We start from the raw sequence: 15,000 nt of genomic DNA on the forward strand, positions 1-15,000 counted from the left end.
TATGTCATCATCATAATAGTGTTATGTCATCATTATAATGGTGTTATGTCATCATTATAATAGTCTTATGTCATCATTATAATAGTGTTATGTCATCATTATAATGGTGTTATGTCATCATTATAATGGTGTTATGTCATCATTATAATAGTGTTATGTCATCATTATAATCGTGTTATGTCATCATCATAATAGTGTTACGACATCATTATAATGGTGTTATGTCATCATTATAATAGTGTTATGTCATCATTATAAAAGTGTTATGTCATCATTATAATGGTGTCATGTCATCATTATAATGGTGTTATGTCATCATCATAATAGTGTTATGTCATCATTATAATAGTCTTACGTCATCATTATAATGGTGTTATGTCATCATCATAATAGTGTTATGTTATCATTATAATGGTGTTATGTCATCATTATAATAGTGTTATGTCATTATTATAATAGTGTTATGTCATCAATATAAATAGTGTTAAGTCATCATTATAATAGTGTTATGTCATCATTATAATAGAGTTATGTCATCATTATAATAGTGTTACGGCATCATCATTATAATGGTGTTATGTCATCATCATTATAATAATGTTATGTCATCATTATAATGGTGTTATGTCATCATCATAATAGTGTTATGTCATCATTATAATAGTCTTATGTCATCATTATAATGGTGTTATGTCATCATCATAATAGTGTTATGTCATCATTATAATAGTGTTACGTCATCATTATAATGGTGTTATGTCATCATTATAATAGTGTTATGTCATCATTATAATAGTGTTACGTCATCATTATAATGGTGTTATGTCATCATTATAATAGTGTTATGTCATCATTATAATAGTGTTATGTCATCATTATAATCGTGTTATGTCATCATCATAATAGTGTTTTGTCATCATTATAATAGTGTTACGTCATCATTATAATGGTGTTATGTCATCATCATAATAGTGTTATGTCATCATTATAATAGTGTTACGTCATCATTATAATGGTGTTACGTCATCATTATAATAGTGTTATGTCATCATTATAATGGTGTTATGTCATCATTATAATGGTGTTATGTCATCATTATAATGGTGTTATGTCATCATTATAATAGTGTTATTTTGGCCTTGTGAAGGAGGGGTCAGGTAAAGTGTAACCCATTTAGATCCAGAGAGAAATCTTCTTCCCAGAGTCCCAGACAGGGACTCAGAGTATCTCCTAACCTGCTTTAGCAAGTGTGGAGATTCCAGCTTGGAAAATCCCTGCTTGCAAAGCTGTTATATCATCCACATATGCGGATGAATGATATGGATTTATATTGGCATGGTGGGGCAGTGCTAGGAATGACATCACAGTCAACTCATTAGTGGAGACCATTCCTAGTATTGCCCTATCAGTGCACCTTTAGCTGTCTTGCAGACTAGGAAACATGACCAAGACCACAACACATAACAATAGTCAACACAACACACAAAAGTACACATCAAAAGTGGGCTACGTCAGAGATTGACTGAGTGTGTGTGTGCGTGCGTGTGTGTGTGCGTGTGTGTGTGCGTGCGTGTGTGTGTGTGTGCGTGCGCGTATGCGTGCGTGCATGTGCGTGTGTGTGTGCGTGCATGTGCGTGTGTGCGTGTGCGTGTGTGTGTGTGCGTGCATGTGTGTGTGCGTGCGTGCGTGTGTGTGCGTGCATGTGTGTGCGTACGTGTGTGTGTGTATGTATGTATGTAAGTATTTGCTTGCATGCATACGTGTCCATGTTTCAGAGTAGAAACAACAGTTTTAACCTTGGTATAATAATAGTGGTGGTCAACTCTATGTGTGATATTGGCAGTGTCCCTACATCCTCAGGCTCCCCTGCTGTGACATTATAAGGGCTGTGGACCGTGGACACACTGTGAACTTCACCATGAGAGAACAGAGACCTGCAGAGAAAAGATCTAAGACTCACTGCTTCCTACTGGAGGAGGAGGAGATCAAACACTGTGTGTGTGTGTGTGTGTGTGTGTGTGTGTGTGTGTGTGTGTGTGTGTGTGTGTGTGTGTGTGTGTGTGTGTGTGTGTGCGAGCAAGTACGCAGGTGTCTGCAGGTATGTACGCAGGTATGTGCAGCTGAAGAGTGAACATACTAAGAGAGATGAGGGGGCAAGGATGAGAGAAACAACAGAGAGAGAAACAGAGAAAGAAAGAGAGATACTTACGCCGCTATGGACAGGTTGGCTGCAGACTGAGGGCTGACTTCGGCCACCTCCTTGGCTTTTTGCAAAGCATTTTTCTTGGAAGCGGCTTCCTCTTCCTGCTCGTCCTACCAAAGAAAGCGAGTGGGAGAGAGAGAGGGGGAGGAGGGGAGACGGGAAATACATAGGAGGGAGAGAGAGGGGGGGATAAAAAGCAGAGATAGAGGAGGTTGATACAGATGGTAGACAGAGTGAGAGAAGAGAGCAATGACCTTTATAGATATAGTTATAGATAGGAGAAAGAGGGGCGTTGACAGATACAGATACATGGAGATACAGAAGAAGAGGTGAAGTGAAGAGGGCTGACTCCGGCCCCAAAATCAGGCCACGCGAGAATATAGCGTGATGCAGACCAAGTGGGGATTTTTTTGTATGGCGACAATGAGAGAACATTGAATTTGGTCAATATAAAATGTAATTGCTAATTTGCAAAGTGGGGCTTATTTGATCGAATGTTTAGGTTATTACTGTCACACCCTAGCCATAGAGAGGTTTTTATTTTCTATTTTGGTTAGGCCAGGGTGTCACTAGGGTGGGCATTCTATGTTCATTTTCTGTGTTTTTGATTTCTGTGTTGTTTGGCCGGGTGTGGTTCTCAATCAGGGACAGCTGTCTATCGTTGTCTCTGATTGAGAACCATACTTAGGTAGCTCTTGCCCACATGGGTTTGTGGGTAGTTATTTTCTGTTTAGTGTGTTTTGCACCTGACGGAGCTGTTTCGGTTGTTTCTTTTGTTCCTTGTTGTATTTAGTGTTCAATTTATTAAAATAATGATGAACACTTACCACGCTGCATCTTGGTCCTTACCTTCTTCCACCAACGGCCGATACAGAACTACCCAGCACCAAAGGACCAAGCAGCTTGGTGAGGAGCAGCAGAGCTATCTGGAGAAATGGACATGGGAGGAGATACTGGAAGGCAAGGGACCCTGGGAACAGGCTGGGGAGTATCGCCGTCCACAGGAGGAACTGGAGGCAGCTAAGGCTGAGCGGAAACACTACGAGGAGATGGAACGGCTGGCAAGGAAGCCCAAGAGGCAGCAGAGGAACACTCCCCGTGCTTACCGTAAGGAGCCAAGGATGGAACCAGAGCCGGTCAGGGCGGACTTGGAGGTGAGCGAAGGGAGCGAAGCAGAGACAGTGAAGGAGTTAATGGGGAGATTGGAGGAGAGAGTAATGAGGGAGTTGCTGTGTTGGTGCATACGGCACGACATCCGCCCGACGGAGCGTGTCCGGGATTTGATGTCACCTGAGTCAGCTCTCCATACTCGTCCTGAGGTGCGTGCTAGCCATCTGGTGAAGACTGTGCCAGCCCCACACACCAGGCCTCCTGTGCGCCTCCCTAGCCCTGCACGTCCTGTGCCAGCTCGGCGCTACAGCTCTCCAAGACATGCTTACCATGACGGGCATCGTACTGGTCAGGCACTGTGTTATGCGGTGGAGAGCACGGTGTCTCCAGTACATGTTCTTAGCCCGGTGCGCTACATCCCAGCTCCCCACATCTGCCGGGCTAGGGTGAGGATCCAGCCAGGACGAATGGTACCAGCCCTGCTCTCCAGTGCGCCTCCACGGCCCGGTCTATCCTGTGCCTCCTCCAAGGACCAGTCTGTCTCTCCGTCTCCTTCCTCCAGAGTCTCCTTCCAGCCCGGAGTTGCAAGAGTCTCCCTCCAGCCCGGAGCTGCCAGACTCTCCCTCCAGCCCGGAGCTGCCAGAGTCTCCCTCCAGCCCGGAGCTGCCAGAGTCTCCCTCCAACCCGGAGCTGCCAGAGTCTCCCTCCAGCCCGGAGCTGCCAGAGCCTCCCGCCTGTCCGGCGCTGCCAGAGCCACCCTTCACTCCGGAGCTGCCAGAGCCGCCCTTCACTCCGGAGAGGAGAGGCGTAGAGCCTCATAGAGAGGCTTTTTATTCTCTATTTTGGTTAGGCCAGGGTGTGACTAGGGTGGGCATTCTATGTTCATTTTCTATGTTTTTGATTTCTGTGTTGTTTGGCCGGGTGTGGTTCTCAATCAGGGACAGCTGTCTTTCGTTGTCTCTGATTGAGAACCATACTTAGGTAGCTCTTGCCCACATGGGTTTTGTGGGTAGTTATTTTCTGTTTAGTGTGTTTTGCACCTGACGGAGCTGTTTCGGTTGTTTCTTTTGTTCCTTGTTCTTTTAGTGTTCAGTTTATAAAATAATGATGAACACTTACCATGCTGCATCTTGGTCCTCACCTTCTTCCACCAACGGCCGTTACAATTACTGATATAAGTGGACGCACGTGGCATGCCTGTTGTTCACATGCGTATCTGCCCTCTCATTGGCTAGAATGTTCCCGCCTGTTCCCGCCTTACCCGCCTGCCTTCCGCCCCTTGCAGACATTTATTCCCATGGTTAGAGCATTCGGTCCAATATCTGTCAATATACAGATCATTTTTGATGGGGAGCTAGAGCTGACATGGTGAGAGGTCATTTCCTGAATTCTATTTGACCCCAGTAGGCGTGGCTCGGTCAGTGTACAAAGTACTGTACCTTAGTGAGTTCCTGTGCGTTGGCCAGATTGTCCACAGCAATGGCCAAGAACACATTCAGCAGAGTGTCTGAGAGCAGAGGGTTGAAGACAGAAACTACACTGTGTGTGTGTGTGTGTGTGTGTGTGTCTGTTTGTGTGTGTGTGTGTGTGTGTGTGTGTGTGTGGGTCTGTGTATGTTTGTGGGTGTGTGTGTGTGTAAGGATACAGTTGCCGAAAAGTGTGAGCACGATGAAGAAGACTGAGAAGACCATCCCGTTGTTGACTCCTCCCTGAGATTCTATTCCATCATACATGACCATGTTCCAGTCTTCTCCGGTCAGGATCTGGGGGAGAACACACTCCTAATAAACATGTAGGAGCCTCATTTTAGGCACTTTGCTATAGCAGAAAAAAAAACAGCAACAGGAAATGTGAATTATTATGTGGATTATAATTAGTGGACATTTTTTGTAGGGGTTGATCAATTTTTCGTTAGGGCAAATCAAGTCTGACATTTTAAAGTGGAAATTACACACTTTAGAAGCCTTTGAATACCTTGAATACACTACAAGTTTGCACTTTCTGCCGAGCGGGACATTTCTCAGGAACAAAAGAGTGATAAAATTAAGATCCTACATCTGTACACACACAGACACTCATACACTCATACTACTGTACACATACACTCATACACACACACAATCTTATACACACACACACACTCTTAAGCACACACACTCTTATACACACACTCTTATACACACACACACTTATAAACACACGCTTTGCACGCGTTAGGACTGCTTATCTTGGGACTGCTTACACTCTCACCTTTCCCTGCCTTTACACTCATCTATCTTCTTTCTTTCTCTCCTATCCCCCATTTCCAGTGTGCTACCACTCCACTCTTCTTCTGCCCTCTTTTCTCATTCCTTTCTCTCTTTCCTTTCTCTCCCCTCTCCACTCCCCCCTCCCGTCTTTATCCACTCACCTGGAACACAGTCATTATTGCTGCAGGGAAAGTATCAAAGTTGGTCGAGGGAGTGCCAGATTCAAAATTAAACCTAGAGGATAAACAGAGAGAAATTGAGGAAGAGAGAATGAGAGAGCGAGAAAGAGAGAGCGAGAGAAAGATAGCGAGAGAGATTAAAGATGTCATCAAACAGTCAGACACTGAAGATAAAGAGTGACAGGGGAAGGGGAGGAAGGGGGAGGAAGGATGAAAGGGGCAAGAAAAGAGGGGAAAAGAAGAGGAGGTACTGACTGTCCGCCGAAGAGTTGCATGCCCAACAGAGCGAAGACGACGATAAAGAGGAAGAGGAGGAAGAGCAGGCTTATAATGGATTTCATGGAGTTGAGCAGAGATACAACCAGGTTTCTCAAAGACGCCCAGTACCTGACAGAGAGAGAGAGAGTAGTAGAGAGAGAGGGGGAGGGGCGCGGGAGAGAAATCACAGCAGCAAGATTTGTGACCTGTTGCCACAAGAAAAGGGCAACAGTGAAGAACAAACACCATTCTAAATACAACCCATATATTTTCCATTTTGTACTTTAACTATTTGCACATTGTTACAACACTGTATATATACATAATATGACATTTTAAATGTCTTTATTGTTTTGAAACTTGTGTGAGTGTAATATTTACTTTTCACTTTTTATTATTTATTTATATTGCTTTGGCAATGTAAACATATGTTTCTTCCCATGCTAATAAAGACCCTTGAATAGAACTGAGAGAGTTGGGGAGAGGAGAGAGAGCTTGTGAGAGAGAGAGAAAGAGTTTAGAAAAGCCTATAAATGTCTAATTGCCTTTCATGGTTGTTTGTTAATGAGACATGCTGACAAACAGATTGATAAGATATCCGATACAGAGGTTGACTCAGTCAGCAGAGACTTACTTGGTGACTTTGAAGATTCTCAGTAACCTTAGAGCTCGTAATACACTGATACCAAAGGATGTCCCAGGCTGGATAAAACCCCACAGCACCTCGAATATGCTGCCACATATTACCTGCCACACACACACACACACACGATTAGTGATGTTATCCAAAACATGCGGTCAAAAATTATATGTACGTGTGTGTGTTTACTGTATTGTGTGTGTGTGTGTGTGTGTGTTTACTGTATTGGTGTGTGTGTGTGTGTGTGTGTGTGTGTGTTTACTGTATTGGTGTGTGTGTGTGTGTGTGTGTGCATGCGTGCGTACGTGTGTGTGTGTGTGTGCATGTGTATGTGTGTGTGTCCGTGTCACATATGCACCATGTGTACCCTAGAGTAGACGAGTTCCACCACTCACAATGCAGTCAAAGCAGTTAAAGGAGGAGTGAAAGTAAGGCTGTGACCCCAGTCCATAAATCTTTATACCCATCTCAGAAATGAAGATACTCAAGAAGACGAACTCTGCAAAGTCTGGAAGAGGTGAAAAGAGAGAGGGAACAGGGTGAGAGAGAGCGGGAACGATCAGACATGAATGAGCAAGCAGGAAAATGCAGGAGGATGATTTCAAAAGAAAAGGAATAAAGAAGGGCATTGAACAATTCACTGTAAGAAGCAATCAAAGAGGCAGAAAGACTGTCACGGATCCCTCCGGAACGTTCATTACACACACCTGTCCCCTATTCCCACTGATTAGTACTTGTATAAGTTTGCCTTTTGGTTTCCATTGGACTGTCGATTATTGTTACTATGTCCATTGGTGCGTGTGAGTACCTGTGCTGTGTGTTTTGGCCTTCATGCCATTGTGGATTGAGCAGATGATTACGGGTCGTGTCTAGTGTGATAATTATTATGCGTGTGTTATTTATTAGAGGTATTCCTCTCTCTTTTGTTTGGGTTTCAACTCTGTGTTTTTGTTACGTGTTTGTTTGGTCTTCGTCTCCGTGCCTTTACACGGTACGCCATAATTTGGGGCTTAATAAAAAACATTATAACGCATTCCTGTGTCTGTCTCCCGAATCTCCTTTAAGCCAACGTGACAGAATCTCCTTTAAGCCAACGTGACAGAATCTCCTTTAAGCCAACGTGACAGAATCTCCTTTAAGCCAACGTGACAGAATCTCCTTTAAGCCAACGTGACAGAATCTCCTTTAAGCCAACGTGACAGAATCTCCTTTAAGCCAACGTGACAGAATCTCCTTTAAGCCAACGTGACAGAATCTCCTTTAAGCCAACGTGACAGAATCTCCTTTAAGCCAACGTGACAGAATCTCCTTTAAGCCAACGTGACAGAATCTCCTTTAAACGTGACAGAATCTCCTTTAAGCCAACGTGACAGAATCTCCTTTAAGCCACACGTGACAGAATCTCCTTTAAGCCAACGTGACAGAATCTCCTTTAAGCCAAATGACAGAATCTCCTTTAAGCCAACGTGACAGAATCTCCTTTAAGCCAACGTGACAGAATCTCCTTTAAGCCAACGTGACAGAGAGGTAGAGAGAGAAATAAAGAAAAGCATCTAGAATTTCCATCCTTCATAAAAGAGTGTATGTGTACAGTGGTACGAGTGTATGAGTGTCTGTGTGTGTACAGGTGTAGGATCTTAATTTTATCCATCCCCCCCAGTGTGTCTACTCACAGAGGAAGTCTGAGAGTGGTTCAGGCTGGTCGTAGTGTACTACAGCCACACACATGGTGTTAAGTCCCACCAGACACAGTACACTCCAGTAGAAATACTGGGTCTTCACAATGCGTCGGATGAAGAAACGCAGACGACGCTCCCTCTTATGGAAGTTAGAGCCCTCCAGCTTTGAACTCTTCAGACTGGCCCGCGCAAAGGGAGAACCTGGGAGGAGAGGAGAAGAATGGGAAAAGGAGACGGGGATAGTGGAGAGGAGAAGAGTGGGAAGAGGAGAAGGGGATAGAGGAGAGGAGTGGGAAGAGGAGAGGAGATGGAGAGGGGAAGAGTGGGGAAAGGAGAGGGAGATGGAGGAGAGGAGAAGAGAGGGAAGAGGAGAGGGGGATGGAGGAGAGGAGAAGAGTGGGAAGAGGAGAAGGGGATAGAGGAGAGGAGTGGGAAGAGGAGAGGAGATGGAGAGGAAAAGAGTGGGGAAAGGAGAGGGGGATGGAGGAGAGGAGAAGAGAGGGAAGAGGAGAGGGGGATGGAGGAGAGGAGAAGAGTGGGAAGAGGAGAGGGGGATGGAGGAGAGGAGAAGAAAGGGAAGAGGAGAGGGGGATGGAGGAGAGGAGAAGAAAGGGAAGAGGGGATGGAGGAGAGGAGAAGAGTGGGAAGAGAGGGGGATAGTGGAGAGGAGAAGAGTGGGAAGAGGAGAGGGGGAAAGAGGAGAAGAGTGAGGAGAGGAGATGGAGAGGAGAAGAGTGGGGAAAGGAGAGGGGGATGGAGGAGAGGAGAAGAGAGGGAAGAGGAGAGGGGGATGGAGGAGAGGAGAAGAGTGGGAAGAGGAGAGGGGGATAGAGGAGAGGAGAAGAAAGGGAAGAGGAGAGGGGGATGGAGGAGAGAAGAAGAAAGGGAAGAGGGGATGGAGGAGAGGAGAAGAGTGGGAAGAGGAGAGGAGATGGAGAGGAGAAGAGGAGATGGGGGAAGAGTGGGGAGGAGAGGGGGATGGAGGAGAGGAGAAGAGAGGGAAGAAGAGAGGGGGATGGAGGAGAGGAGAAGAGTGGGAAAGAGGAGAGGGGGATGGAGGAGAGGAGAAGAGTGGGAAGAGGAGAGGGGGATGGAGGAGAGGAGAAGAGTGGGAAAAGGAGAGGGGGATGGAGGGAGAGGAGAAGAGTGGGAAGAGGAGAGGGGGATGGAGGAGAGGAGGAGAGGGAAGAGGAGAGGAGAGGGGGTGGAGGAGAGGAGAAGAGTGGGAAGAGAAGAGGGGGATGGAGGAGAGGAGAAGAAAGGGAAGAGGGGATTAAGGAGAGGAGAAGAGTGGGAAAAGGAGAGGGGGATGGATGAGAGGAGAAGAGTGGGAAAAGGAGAGGGGGATGGAGGAGAGGAGAGGAGAGGGAAGAGGAGAGGAGAGGGGGGTGGAGGAGAGGAGAAGAGTGGGAAGAGAAGAGGGGGATGGAGGAGAGTAGAAGAAAGGGAAGAGGGGATGGAGGAGAGGAGAAGAGTGGGAAGAGGAGATGGGAATAGAGGAGAAGAGTGGGAAGAGGAGAGGAGATGGAGAGGAGAAGAGTGGGGAAAGGAGAGGGGGATGGAGGAGAGGAGAAGAGAGGGAAGAAGAGAGGGGGATGGAGGAGAGGAGAAGAGTGGGAAGAGGAGAGGGGGATGGAGGAGAGGAGAAGAGTGGGAAGAGGAGAGGGGGATGGAGGAGAGGAGAAGAGTGGGAAAAGGAGAGGGGGATGGAGGAGAGGAGGAGAGTGGGAAGAGGAGAGGGGGATGGAGGAGAGGAGAGGAGAGGGAAGAGGAGAGGATTGGGGGGTGGAGGAGAGGAGAAGAGTGGGAAGAGAAGAGGGGGATGGAGGAGAGGAGAAGAAAGGGAAGAGGGGATTGAGGAGAGGAGAAGAGTGGGAAAAGGAGAGGGGGATGGATGAGAGGAGAAGAGTGGGAAAAGGAGAGGGGGATGGAGGAGAGGAGAGGAGAGGGAAGAGGAGAGGAGAGGGGGTGGAGGAGACGAGAAGAGTGGGAAGAGAAGAGGGGGATGGAGGAGAGTAGAAGAAAGGGAAGAGGGGATGGAGGAGAGGAGAAGAGTGGGAAAAGGAGAGGGGGATGGAGGAGAGGAGAAGAGTGGGAAGAGGAGAGGGGGATGGAGGAGAGTAGAAGAAAGGGAAGAGGGGATGGAGGAGAGGAGTGAGAAGAGGAGAGGAGATGGAGAGGAGAAGAGTGGGGAAAGGAGAGGGGGATGGAGGAGAGGAGAAGAGAGGGAAGAGGAGAGGGGGATGGAGGAGAGGAGAAGAGTGGGAAGAGGAGAGGGGGATGGAGGAGAGGAGAAGAAAGGGAAGAGGAGAGGGGGATGGAGGAGAGGAGAAGAGTGGGAAAAGGAGAGGGGGGTGGAGGAGAGGAGAAGAGTGGGAAGAGGAGAGGGGGATGGAGGAGAGGAGAGGGAAGAGGAGAGGAGAGGGGGGTGGAGGAGAGGAGAGAAGAGTGGGAAGAGGAGAGGGGGATGGAGGAGAGGAGAAGAAAGGGAATAGGGGATGGAGGAGAGGAGAAGAGTGGGAAAAGGAGGGGGATGGAGGGGGATGGAGTGGGAAGAGGAGAAGAGTGGGAGAGGGGATGGAGGAGAGAAGAGTGGGAAGAGGAGAGGGGGGAGAGGGGGGAGATGGAGGAGAGGAGAAGAGTGGGAAGAGGAGAGGAGGAGAGGAGGAAGAGGAGAGGAGATGGAGGAGAGGAGAGAGGAAAAGAAGAGGTGGAGGGGGAAGAGTGGGAAGAGGAGAGGGAGATGGAGGAGAGGAGAAGAAAGGGAAGAGGGGATGGAGGAGAGGAGAAGAGTGGGAAAAGAGAGGGGGATGGAGGAGAGGAGAAGAAAGGGAAGAGGGGATGGAGGATAGGAGAAGAGTGGGAAAAGGAGAGGGGGATGGGGACAAGAGTGGAGAGAAAAAAACACATTTGGTTCGCATGTAACATCTTGTGTGTGCGTGTGCGTGTGTGTGGTGTTTCTTACCCACTGCCAGGTCTCCATTCCCATCCTCTGGGTTAAGGAGATCTGTTTTGTTCTTGTGGTTTTTGATGGTGGGTCTCCTGCGGGTGCCTGAATGGGAAAAATAGAACACAGTGACGCACAACTGCTCACTATAGAACACGCAAACAAACACTGGCACAGAAGCAAAGATACATTTACACTAGCAAAGATGCTACATTTACACTAGTGAAGACGTTACATTTACACTAACAAAGATGCTATATTTACACTAGCAAAGATGCTACATTTACACTTGCAAATATGCTACATTTACACTAGTAAAGATGCTACATTTACACTAGCAAAGCTGCAACATTTATAATAGGAAAGATGCTACATTTACACTAGCAAATATGCTACATTTACACGAGCAAAGGTGTTGCATTTACACTAGCAAAGATGCTCTCGTTACACTAGTAAATATTCTACATTTACACTAGCAAAAATGCTACATTTACACTAGCAAATATTATAGATTTACACTAGTAAAGATGATAAATTTACACTAGTAAAGATGCTACATTTACACTAGTAAAAATGCTACATTTACACTAGTAAAGATGATACATTTACACTAGCAAATATGATACATTTACACTAGAAAATATGCTACATTTACACTAGGAAAGATGCTACATTTATACGAGGAAAGATGCAAAATGTACACTATTAAAAATGCTACATTTACACTAGCAAAGATGATACATTTAGACTAGAAAGATGCTTCATGTATACTGGTAAAGATAATACATTTACACTGTGACAATGATGCTACATTTACACAATGTTATATTTTCTCATTGTCTGTCTCTATATACATTCTAACATCTTATCTAAGTCAATAAACACACACACACACACACTTGGGTAAATACCGTCAAAGACATCAGGGTCTTCATCATCTGCTAAGATCACTTCTTCTATAGGAAGGAAAAGTGAAGTAAACAATAACACGGGAATGTATATGGCAATATATATAACATAAATATATAACATATATAACATAAATATATAACATATATAACATCAATATATAACATAAATATATAACATATTTAACATAAATACATAGCATATATAACATATTTAACTTAAATATATAACATATTTAACTTAAATATATGACATATATAACATAACTATATAACATATTTAAAATAAATATTTAACATAAATATATAACATATTTAACATAAATATACAATGTATATAACATAAATATATAGCATATATAACATAAATATATAACATAAATATATAACATATTTAACTTAAAAATATAACATATTTAACTTAAATATATAACATATTTAACTTAAATATATAACATATATAACATAAATATATAACATATGTAACATACATGTATAACATATATAACAGAAATATATAACATATTCAACATAAATATGTAACATATATTACATAAATATATAACACAAATTACATAAATATAGAACATATATAACAATAATATATAACATAACTACATATCATATATAACATAAATATGTAACGTACATAACAAAAATATATAACATATATAACATAAATATATAACATATATAACAATAACACATAACATAAATACATATCATATATAACATAAATATATAACATAAATAACATAAATATATAACATATTTAACATAAATATATAATGTATATATCATAAATATATAACATATTTAACTTAAATATATAACATATTTAACATAAATATATAATGTATATAACATAAATATATAGCATATATAACATAAATATATAACATATTTAACTTAAATATATAACATGTTTAACTTAAATATATAACATAAATAACAATAATACATAACATAAATACATATCATATATAACATAAATATGTAACGTACATAACAAAAATATGTAACATATATAACATAAATATATAACATACATAACATAAATATGTAACATAGGGTTCCATGTATGTTTTGTGTGTAGTTCTATATGATGATAATGTACCTGCTTTACAAATCCATTCCAGGTATCCATTGAGCTCTCTCTCTATCTGCTGCTGTCTCCTCAGCTTTAGAAACTCACTCCTGTTCTCCACTCGCTCTCTCTCTTTGGCAAACTCCCTGTGGTAGACACACACACATATCAACACACACATATCAAATGAAACACACATATAGATGTATACAATGACATATACACAGACATATTGTATACACACACACACACACGCACACGAAACACACACACATGTCCCACACACACATGCGTGCACACACACGCACACACTTACCCAGACAGTACACCCAGGACCAGGTTCAACATGAAGAAAGAGCCGATGATGATGAGGGGAATGAAGTACATCCAGTTCCACGCGCTCCCTGAGGCATCGTTGCTCTGCAAACACACACACACACGCACGCACACGCACACACACACACACACACACACACACACACACACACACTAGTAATTCATCTTTCCCTTGTTTGACTCGATAGGTTACACTGAGATGTAGAGTTTATAAAGCCAAAAAATAGCAGACCATTTCACGACCTGTTCATGAACTGGGACGGGGTCACCACAATATGGGGATGATTAGGACATCGTTTTATACAGTATACTGTCCAGAGTATCTGCCATTTAAACAGTTCAGCTGCACAGAATGTAACGCTCTTCCTCTATTTTTCCCCACCCTTTCTCTCCCTCTCTCAACCCTCCATTTCCCTTCTCTCTCCAACCCCCCTTTCTCAACCCTCCATTTCCCTTCTCTCTCCAACCCCCCTTTCTCTCCCTCTCTCAACTCTCCATTTCCCTTCTCTCTCCAACCCCCTTTCTCTCCCTCTCTCATCCCTCCCAATCTTTCTGTATTTCCCCCTAAACAGAGTCCATCACAGAATGTAATGCCCTACCTCCCTCCCTCCCTCCCTATGTCTGTGGGCGTGGCTGTTGTTGCTCTGTGCTGCAGCTTTTTTATCCATTAAACTTTCAGCACTTTCTTCCTCAGCAGCTGCAAGAATAACTCTGACTGAACAGCCCTGTTAAATATAGAGCAGCACCACCACCGAGTGAGACTGATGGAGGAGAGAGAATGAGGGAAGTGTGGGGGAAAGGGGGAGGGGGTGAAGAGGAAGGGAGAAAGGGGGAGGCTGACGGGGGGGGGAGAGAGAGAGTGAGTTATTGGGTGAGGTGAGGTGGGGGGAGTAGGAAGATGCGAAGAGGAATGGAGAGACAGCTTAAGGAAGCAGAGAGACCGAGGAAAGAGAGATGTGTGAGAAAGAGAAGAGGGGGAAGAGAGGGAAGGGGGAATATTCAATATGGGCCCATATAGACTGCTGTGGATGGGACTACACTCACATTCCCCCACTACCCTCATCCACCTCTCTGTCACCATAGCAACCATTGCCACTGGCAGCAGGGCCCTATTCACTGTTTCTTAGGTATGGGCACACAATACAGCATATGAGTAAATGCTATGGGCATATTTGTATAGCAGTGAAACATGTATTATATGAATTGGTGGGTATTTACCATGTAATTTACTAGTAAATACCATAGAAATCTATTATCCAGGTTGTAGTTGCCCCACAGATTTAGGATCAGCTTATCCTGCCTCAATTCTAACCGAAACCCAAAACGAAAACTGAACCCAATCTCAAACCCAAACCGAAGACTAAACCTGAACTCGATCTCAAACCCTAAACCAATCCTGAATCC

At 44.1% G+C, this 15,000-nt stretch overlaps 1 protein-coding gene and 1 pseudogene across 1 annotated transcript in view; both read right to left on the reverse strand.

Moving 5' to 3' along the window:
• Positions 1 to 15,000, reverse strand: part of LOC135554533 (Ig mu chain C region membrane-bound form-like) — a 526,132-nt pseudogene that overhangs the window by 256,212 nt on the left and 254,920 nt on the right.
• LOC135554531 (voltage-dependent P/Q-type calcium channel subunit alpha-1A-like) overlaps positions 1 to 15,000 on the reverse strand; it is a 186,226-nt gene that overhangs the window by 116,921 nt on the left and 54,305 nt on the right. The window contains exons 7-18 of the mRNA XM_064986875.1: positions 13,577 to 13,680; positions 13,291 to 13,406; positions 12,177 to 12,221; positions 11,284 to 11,370; positions 8,313 to 8,519; positions 7,035 to 7,147; positions 6,634 to 6,746; positions 5,997 to 6,128; positions 5,724 to 5,796; positions 4,959 to 5,076; positions 4,753 to 4,820; positions 2,210 to 2,313 (exon numbers count right to left, since the gene is read on the reverse strand). Of these exons, the coding sequence (XP_064842947.1) occupies positions 2,210 to 2,313; positions 4,753 to 4,820; positions 4,959 to 5,076; positions 5,724 to 5,796; positions 5,997 to 6,128; positions 6,634 to 6,746; positions 7,035 to 7,147; positions 8,313 to 8,519; positions 11,284 to 11,370; positions 12,177 to 12,221; positions 13,291 to 13,406; positions 13,577 to 13,680 (1,280 nt within the window). The remainder of the gene's footprint in view (positions 1 to 2,209; positions 2,314 to 4,752; positions 4,821 to 4,958; positions 5,077 to 5,723; positions 5,797 to 5,996; positions 6,129 to 6,633; positions 6,747 to 7,034; positions 7,148 to 8,312; positions 8,520 to 11,283; positions 11,371 to 12,176; positions 12,222 to 13,290; positions 13,407 to 13,576; positions 13,681 to 15,000) is intronic.

This window comes from Oncorhynchus masou, chromosome 14 (assembly GCF_036934945.1).
Source record: "Oncorhynchus masou masou isolate Uvic2021 chromosome 14, UVic_Omas_1.1, whole genome shotgun sequence".
NCBI classification, from domain to species: domain Eukaryota; kingdom Metazoa; phylum Chordata; class Actinopteri; order Salmoniformes; family Salmonidae; genus Oncorhynchus; species Oncorhynchus masou.